Source organism: Leptonychotes weddellii, chromosome 10 (assembly GCF_054177405.1).
Source record: "Leptonychotes weddellii isolate Sample4059 chromosome 10, ASM5417740v2, whole genome shotgun sequence".
NCBI classification, from domain to species: domain Eukaryota; kingdom Metazoa; phylum Chordata; class Mammalia; order Carnivora; family Phocidae; genus Leptonychotes; species Leptonychotes weddellii.
The window spans coordinates 23,156,435-23,165,643 of record NC_138378.1 but is presented as its reverse complement, the minus strand read 5'-3'; the positions used below and the strand labels follow the sequence as shown (position 1 = coordinate 23,165,643).

At 48.2% G+C, this 9,209-nt stretch overlaps 1 protein-coding gene across 1 annotated transcript in view; it reads left to right on the top strand.

Annotated features, from left to right (window-relative positions):
- Positions 1-326: 326 nt before the first annotated feature.
- LOC102727553 (proteasome inhibitor PI31 subunit) overlaps positions 327-9,209 on the top strand; it is a 41,302-nt gene continuing 32,419 nt past the window's right edge. Inside the window, exons 1-2 of the mRNA XM_081832275.1 lie at positions 327-568; positions 7,005-7,256. Coding sequence (XP_081688401.1) covers positions 440-568; positions 7,005-7,256 — 381 coding nt within the window. The 5' untranslated portion in view covers positions 327-439. The remainder of the gene's footprint in view (positions 569-7,004; positions 7,257-9,209) is intronic.

Here is a 9,209-nt window from a genome sequence, read left to right as displayed (position 1 = left end):
AATTAGATGCCACCTCTGGGCTTGCACGGACCTCCAAGTGCCCCTATGTCATCCCGTTCTGCGGATGGGAAGTCTGTGCTCAGACAAGGTGGCCTCTCTTCGCGACCTAATTTAACATCCGGCCTGTGGCGGTCCCTCCAGCGACCTGGAAAAAGGAGATTCCCGCTCTAAAGAGCCCCGCTCCGCCTGCGAGCTGCCTGGCGGAACCTTTAAGTGCCCCGCTCCAGTTTCCAGCCGGCGCATTCGCGCTACTGAGCCGGCGCTTGGAGCTACTTCCGGCGGCCGCGCTCCGCCCCCGGGCGTCTCCATTTTGGCCGCAGGTGGGGACTGGGCCTGGGTGGGTGGAGTAGCGGAGGGTAGTCCTCAGCAGTCGCAGGACCCAGTCGGCTTACGGCACTGTCTCCCTTCCTTCCTCCACCCGCAGGAGCCGAGGGCGCCCATGGCGGGCTTGGAGGTACTGTACGCATCGGCGGCGCCGGCCATCACCTGCGCGCAGGACGCTTTCATCTGCTTTCTGCACTGGGAGGTGGTGACGCACGGCTACTACGCCTTGGGTGTCGGCGACCAGGTACTCCAGAGAGCCGGCCCGGGGCCAGGGTGGTGGGGTGAGGTGTCTTCTGCCGGGATCCAAGGACCGGAGCTCTGGGCCGGAGCGCCTGACGCTCCCCCGCCCGAGTCCCGGCCCTGGGGCTTCTGGCACCTTCGGTTTGGTGTGCGGGTCGGGGAGCTGCTCTACTGGCCAGGCCCAGCGCCCCTCACAACACAGCTGGGGCAACATGATTTGGAAACCCAAGAACAAAAGCTCGCTTCGGCACAGCCTGGCAGTCTCCCAGGCCAGGATCGTGTGGACCTGACACTGAGACGGGGGCGTAGCTCCCCTTGAGCACTCCTCACCTGCCTGAACTCCGCCGAGCTCCTTCCCACACAGCGACGGGGGCGATACTCAATATTGTATTCGGGCCTCCACCGGATAATCTGAATCCAAGCACGCTTATACGGGTGATCTTTGACCTGTTCAGCCGCCCTCAGGGACCCTTTCTTTACTCCTCAGCACGGGCCCAGAGAGCACACACACTTTTCACCTTTTACTGAAGGGCCCAGTGCAGCCCACTCACCGCTGTCATCCCCAGCTCAGGTTCTGGGAAACAGCCACTGTGCCGCACCCCCACCCCCCACAGGTACACCCCTGCACCCTGGATGTGAGAGCCAGGTAAGGTTACCTCCCCAATTGCTGCCCCTACAGGGTCAGCCCCTCCTGCTATCCCATCCTCAGGCTCTGCCTCTTAGAGCTGGGGACCTTGTCGTCACACCCACAGAGCCCCAGGACTGCTGGGCCCTGCCTACTGCATAATTCTTTGGGGGAGCCTTTGTTCATCTTCCATGCCCCTTCCCTGTGACATTCACCCTTTACATCATCCTGCACATTAGCTTCCTGGGAGAACTGGGCCTGGCCCCCTTTCTGCCCCTTCAGTTCTCTTCTATTTCATCAGAGAAAATATCCTCCCAGCCACACACCCCACATACACGCAGGATTCCCAGCCTGACCCTCACTGTTGCCTTCTCACCCTCAACCTACATCAGCTCTGGGGAGTAGGGCATCTCACCCCTTGCATCTCTTGTGATGAGATTTTAACCTTACTCTCATTTCTAACTGCTTCAGTTCTAACTCCCTAATCCTTTCTTAGTTTCTCAGATGTACATCCAGCATCTTAAGTTTTCCTCTCCTGACACAGAGCCTTCAGGATCCCTCCTCAAACACAGTTTACACATCCCGAGCCCTGAGAGCCAGGCACTCCCTTCCATTCCCTGCTGCCCCATTCCTTTGTCCTTTAGAGCAGTGAGCAAGACCATCACCTCCTCTCACGCTTAATGCCCACCAACAGGAGTCACATCAGAAGGACAAGAACTATCATGGATATCTGGCTCTTTTTTTTTTCCTCGTCCCAGACCTCAAGTATCTCACAGGAACCCCAGATACACTCTTAGCATGCCCCTCCAGGCTCACACATACTTGTTCCCTCATGTGGAATCTAAGACTGGTTATAAGGCTGGAAAAGAAGGGGACTCACATACACACCTGGAAGCAGGAACCACATTTTCCTCCCAGATAGCTCTGTTCTTGGCCTTTCTGTCCATCCTGCACTACATTCCACTTACCCTGCCTTTCAACATCTCAGGCCTTGGAATCCGGTAGAGATGGGGTCTCCACCCACGAGTATTGGGCTCCTGCTCCAGTGTATAGTGTTCCCAACAGAAACTTTGTTTCCTCACTTGCCCCGCTTCACCTTTCCAATCCTGAATGACTCTTTCACTTGCCCCTGTCATTTCATTTCAGCTTTGCTTGGGAAGTCCAGGAAGCTGATGTGTAGAATGGCGTGGAGTGCAGTGGAATTGGAGAGGGGAGGAAGACTTACTTGGTCCTGCCCTTGGGTCTCGTCTATGGGCCCTCAGTTCCCCCCACCCCTTGCCCTGTCCTTCAGATATAACGGGTCTGCCCTGTTCTCTGCCCCTCCTCATGGACCTCACCTTGTTTACTCCCAGCTTGCTATTTCTGCTCTGACACAGTTGGAATCTCTCGCCCCAGAACAGGAACTTCTTACCGAGGGCCTGTGCGACTCCCTCTCTTCTCCCCACTTCACAGGACATACCAACACTACATACAGATCTGCTGTCACCACTCGTCCCTTCACACACCTCTCCGCAGCTCTGAATTCTGACAGCTTAGAGACATCAGTTCATATAGGTCATTGCCTCCTTTGGCATCATCCCCTTGCCAAATACTCTAGGCCCCAGTTTTTCAGGTGAAATGTGCAGAAGGAATACAATCTCATTTTAATACAGGTTTTAAAAAAAAGATCCTTGCCTGATTCCTAAAGGTCCATCTAATTCCACTCTGTTCGTGGTGCCACCTGTTGAGATGATGCAGGCCAGAAAAAGATTCCGGCCCCAGATGTCATGCAGGAGGCCAGGGAGAATGGGGAGGAGGGTTTTGAAAGGCACTAACCACTGTCCATGTGTCCACCCCAGCACTAAATCATGCATGCCATCTGGGGCTGGGTGTTTGTACTGCTCTCTGGTGTGTCTTTTTGCTTCTGTGCGCTTTCTCTGAAGTGCTGCTCAAGCTCAGGTTGCACTTGTCCTCCTCTGACTTACGCTGCTGAGTCAACTTGCATGGGAGTAGAAGCCCTTTAGAGAGGCATCTATTAGTTTATTTAAGAGAGGGTTTAATTTTCTGTCCTGGGGCCAGCAGACTCCGCTGAGACCAAGAGTGTTTGCCACGCTCAGAGAATGTTTATGTTGCCTCTCCAGCCACCTCCTTGTAGGGGTGATAAGGAGAGAGGAAGGTCCCAAAAGTGTGTGCTTCATCATATAGTATATTGACAGTTAAATAGAAAGCTAAATAGTCTGTTTTTCTCTTTGGTTTTATCTCCTGTTGTGCAGGGCAGTTGTGTATGTAAAACTCGGTTAGAAGAGCAATGAGGCCACTGGCTTCAATAAAAATCCAATATTTGAATTTGGATTACTTTTTTGGAGTTAGTACCATTCCTCCTAAGAGCTTTACAGAGGTGTCAAGTGAGTTAGGTGGCAAGGGGTTAGAGATGGCTATAGATACAGGTTTGAGAATTTTGTTTTCTTTTGTAGGAATCTAAAGGTTATGACAAAAGAGAGGAAATGCCCAAAATGATCTGTTTGTGTTTCTTTGAGTGCATTTTAGCCCAGAGACCCAGGGATGAACTCATGGCCACTGAAGAATGCTTCCAGCCCCAGGATGTTGCCTAAGTGGACAACTATCCTTATTTTCTTGGGGCCAGTCTAGTGGATCTGGCTGGGAAAAATCTCCAGCCATAGACCAAGCAGCCAGGAGCTCTGAATGCCAAACCCAGCTCTGCATCTGACTTACTGTGACCTTAGGCAATTCTCAGCCCCTCTGAGCCCTTAAATTTTTCATCTGAGGGTATTAAACTATACAGCCAAATGCTTTGGCTACTTTCCAGTTGCAGCTTTCTGGGGGGCCTGATATTTGATGTCAGGGCCTAGAACGCAGTTGAAATGCCAAATCTGGCCTGTTATCACCAGGGCCAGTCCCTCTTGGTCCCACCTCTTTTCCCCATATCAGGGCAGCCCTTGGGCTGGGACCATCAGTTCCCCTGCAACAAGAGGTGTCAGCCTCATCTGACCCCAGGGTTCTCTCTTGCCCTAGAAGCCAGAGTCTGTGGAAGAGTGAGCAGACCAAATTACCATATTCCAAGGAAAAATTCTGGTGGGTTAAATGCTGTATGTGGAGGATATACATATAAGTTTAAAGGCCTCTGACAGAACAAAGATAAGGCACGTTATCAAAATCTGAGCTTCCAAAGTAAACCTTAAATCCACTAAACCTGTTAACAGGAAATGTACCTAGTTGGAAGTGAGGGATTGTTTTTCTTTCTCACTTGGCAGACTGGTTTGATTCGTTTCATTTTTCTTCTTCGTCACTCTCGTTTCTTTGCTTCAGGCTTGTGAGTTTCCTTGTCATCCAGCCAGCTTTTAAACCATGGCAGTTGCAACATCTTGAATTGTATTTGGGACCACTTCCCCCATTGGATTCCTGAGCACCAAGCGGGTGACCAAAGTGGAGAGACCCACGATTCTTTGCTCTTGGCCTCCCATTGTCCTTGATGTATGTAAAGGCTGTGGTGCTGGACCTTTGTCTTTTGCTGTTGTTCTTCATCTTTGGTCCAGTTCCTCCCACCATATTCTCCTGAGTGCAGAGCTTCCCAATCCACTTGCTCCATGTTTAGCCATATAAATCGGTATCTATGAAAAAATATATAGATTACTTTTGTGTGTTTTAAAAAAATTTTTACATAAATGGTACCAGGCTGTAGATTTCATTTTTTCTTAACTTCTATTAAGTTTTTTATGTATATATAAAATTTTTTTTTAAGTAGGCTCCATGCCCAGCGTGGAGCCCAACACGGGGCTTGAACTCATGACCCTGAGATCAAGAGATGAAGACCTGAGCTGAAATCAGGAGTTGGGCACCCAATAGACTAAGCCATGCAAGCGCCCTTTAAGTTACATTTTAAGTTTTATTTTTTACCTTTATCTGTGATGCTACAATTTGATCTAGTTTGTTCCTTCTAACTCCTGTGTAGTATCCCACTGTGAGCATATTTTTTCATTTCACCTTCATGTTGGTGTTCTGACACAGTTGTGATGAAGATCCCTTGTCATGTCCCCTGTGCCTTTGTGCACAGAGTTTCCTCCAGGAATGGAGGTTGGGGTCACAGGGTGTCCACTTACCTCAGTGCGCACCACATGCTGCCAGACTGCTTTCCAGAGGGTTTGCAGCAGTGTAAGTGGCCACCCGCAGTGTCTGAGGGTCCCCACACTCACATGAACAAAAATGGAGAAATGGGTAATACTGGTGTGACGGGTGTAATGCGGAACCTCATCCTTTCAGCCTGCACTTGTCTTGAGTGCTGGTGAAGTTGAACGGCCCTCTATATACTGTTATCTGCTCGCTCTTTGGCTTGTTCATATCTTCTGCCAGTTTTTCAAGTGGGTTCCCAATTTTTACTGCTCATTTTCCAGGCATTCCCTTAATGTGCTAGGTATTCATTCTTTTTCGTCTGTAGCCATGGCAAACATCTTGTCCTAGCCTGTGGCTGCCTGTTAATGTTGCCGTGTCTGTTGTTGAACAGAAGCGTCCAATTTGGAACAGTTTCAAAGACAGTTCTTTTTTTCTTTTGTGGATCTTAAGAAATCTTTCCCCACCTAGAAATCACTCTCTTACTTTTTCCTGTAGTTTAAAAACGATTTCTCAAACTTTAGTGTGTAAAAGGAAAGCCCTAGGATTGTTTAAAAGGAAAAAGAAGACCTCACACCTCACAGTCATGCATTTTTACACCCACCAGGAGGGCAAAAATTTTTAAATTGGACAGTGACAATGTTGCTGACCACATGGAACTGCGAGGACTCTCATACAGTGTTGGTGGAAGTGTAAACCCGTACCTCTTTGGAAGACAGTTTGACTTTATCTTATAAATTAAAAGTTCTTTTCCCACACATACGCTATAGAAACGCATCCACCTGTGTACTAGCAGATGTATACGCAAATGTTCACAGCAGCAGCGTTTGTAACAGCGGACCTGTACACGGTCCATATAGGCGTCAGCAGGTGAGCGTGTGCCTGGCAGTGTGCTTGAACACCACCACCCCGTACAGCTGTGATCTGTGCTGCGTGGAGCGCCGAATAGGGCACCATACGTGGTTAAATGTGTTGACACAGCGAAATCTTACAATAACTGACAAAAAAGGAAGTGATAAAGGTGATGTCATTTATATAAATTCAAACACATGTGAAGCAATATATTTTTAGGGTTGTATGTATAGTAATACAGCAAGCAGGGAAAGTAGAGACATTTTAAAAAATACAGAGAAGCGATTACCCATGAGGGGAATAAGCGAGATTCATTAGGAGTACCCTGCTGGAGGCTTTGGCGGTGGCGGTGTTCTCTTAAGCAGGTGGCACATAGGTGTCCACTGATGTTTTATCTTGTACATCTGCTCCACTTTGTGTGTGTATGAAAATTGTTCATCATTTTTGTGAAACCACTACAGTAGTCTGGAGGGGAGTACACTAGAATCTTTATTTTTAGTCAACACTTTGGTGATCCTCTTGCAGATGGTCCGGGTTCTGAACTTAGAAAAACACCATCCTAGAATTTCGCAGTATCCCTTCAGGTGACTGGCGAGGAGATTCTTATCAAACCAAGGCTGCAGATTCTGGACAGGTTCCAGTACTATGTCATGAAGGCAGTCAGCTACAAGGGAGGGAGCACTGGAGCCGGAGTCCAGAGACTAGGTCCCAGACCTCTAACTTGGACATTTTCTTTCTCTTGACCTCCATGTCCTCATCTGTGAAATGAGGCAGTGGGATTAGATTGTCCTCAAGGCCCTTCATAGCTCTGTGTTGAGCCATGAAGATCTTCCTTCTCTCAACCCTGGTGTCTTCTCAGCCAGGTCCCAGTGATAAGAAATCAGAACTGCTGCCGGCCGAATGGAATAGCAATAAAGACCTATATGTCCTCCGGTATGAGTCTAAGGATGGGTCCAGAAAGCTCCTTGTGAAGGCTGTCACCGTGGAGAACAGCATGATCATTAATGTGCTGGTGAGTCTCAGGGACATGTTGGCATCTGCTGGTGGGAGCGGACATTGGGATCACCTTTGTGCAGCCCGTTTAACAGTACAGATCAAGAGCCTTAAATGTTTATGAGGACTTTACCCAGTGACCCCACTTGTGGAACCAAGACAGGAGTCCTCCATATAGAAAAGCTTTGTGCTCAAAGATGTTCACCTTCTGGTATTATCAAGGGAGGGACTTCATCACAGGGGAATAATTACGTAATTTAGGGTAAATCCTTTCGGTAACAACAGGGATGGAAAAAAGCTTACTGTAGGCCAAGGGCCTGTTTTAGTTCTTTAGATAAGCCTAGCTCCCTGCTATCCTGGCGCCCTTACAGTTCTCATTTCCAGGGATGGAAAACTCTTCCCCACACCATGGACTGCCTCACGCACACCTTCCTCCCTTCAGCCCCTGCTAATCCCTTCTCATTTTTTTTTTTTTTTAAAGATTTTTTTATTTATTTATTTGAGACAGAGAGAATGAGAGACAGAGAGCATGAGAGGGAGGAGGGTCAGAGGGAGAAGCAGACTCCCTGCCAAGCAGGGAGCCCGACGCGGGACTCGATCCCGGGACTCCAGGATCATGACCTGAGCCGAAGGCAGTCGCTTAACCAACTGAGCCACCCAGGCGCCCAAATCCCTTCTCATTTTTCACTTCCTCAAAAAGTATAGTCCTGACGACTTACTCTCACCTGCCAGAAAAATCTGAATTACGCCTCCCTACTTCATCATTTTATTTCCTTGCTGGTCCTTAACCACAGTTATGTACTTAGTTGTCCTTTGGTTTGATGTTTGTCTTCTGCCACTGGACTATAAGCACCCCAAGGGCAATGACTCTCTTGTTAAGTGTGTCCTGGTTGTCCCTGTGTGCTCATATAAAAGTAGCATGCAGTCTGTATTGCACTGTACCTGGCTGTTTTCACTCAATATCTTTTGGAGGTCTTTACATGGGAATGCATATAGATATACCTTATTCGTTTTAACTACTATGTAGTATTCTGTAATACCGTAATTTATTTATCCCTTTCTGGGTTTTTTCCCTTTATTTAAATTCAGTTTAGTTAACATATACTGTATTATTAGTTTCAGGGGTAGAATTCAGTGATTTATCAGTTGTGTATAACACTCAGTGCTCATTACATCAAGTGCCCTCCTTAATGCCCGTCACCCCGTTACCCCATCCCCCCACCGACCTCCCCTCCAGCAACCCTCAGTTTGTTCCCTAGAGTTAAGAGTTCTTACGGTTTGCCTCCCACTCTGTTTTTATCTTATTTTCCCTTCTCTTTCCTTGTGTTCATCTTACCCCTTTCCGTTTTGACGAACATTTACATCTTGTGTCAGAGTTCTTAGTTATAAATAATAAAATTCCCTGAAGTTAGTTAAATAGATTGGGTTTATTAAAAGAACTGGGATAGCCATTGAATTGTTGGAAGGGCTAGAGAAACAGGTTCAAGGCCGGGCTTTCAAGACAGTGCCTCAAAACCACACCATGGAAACTGCTGCTGCTGCTACCGCCTAGGCGTGAGGTGCGGGCTTAGGCTGCAGGCCCTGGAGCCCCTTCTCATGAGCTGTTCATGCCTCGGCTGCTCCCCTTGTCAGCAAGATGTCTGCCCCTTGCTGGGCCTGCTTTTCCATGTTGTCCACCTCCAAGTCAGAGATATGTGGCCATTTGGCACCTCGGTGACATGCCTGTGCCCAGACTACAAAAGATCCTGGGAAGTAGGTTTAGTGGGCTCTGCCTGAGAAAGGCAGTATTTTTAAATCAGAGCAGTCCCCAAGCATCAGAAGGTTATTTTGCTAAATCAGTTAGAGAAAGACAAGTATCATATGATCTCACTGATAGGAGGAATTCTTAATCTCAGGAAACAAACTGAGGGTTGCTGGAGTGGTGGGGGGTGGGAGGGATGGGGGGGCTGGGTGATGGCCATTGGGGAGGGTATGTGCTATGGTGAGCGCTGCGAATTGTGTAAGACTGATGAATCACAGACCTGTACCTCTGAAACAAATAATACATTTTATGTTTAAAAAAAAAAAAAAA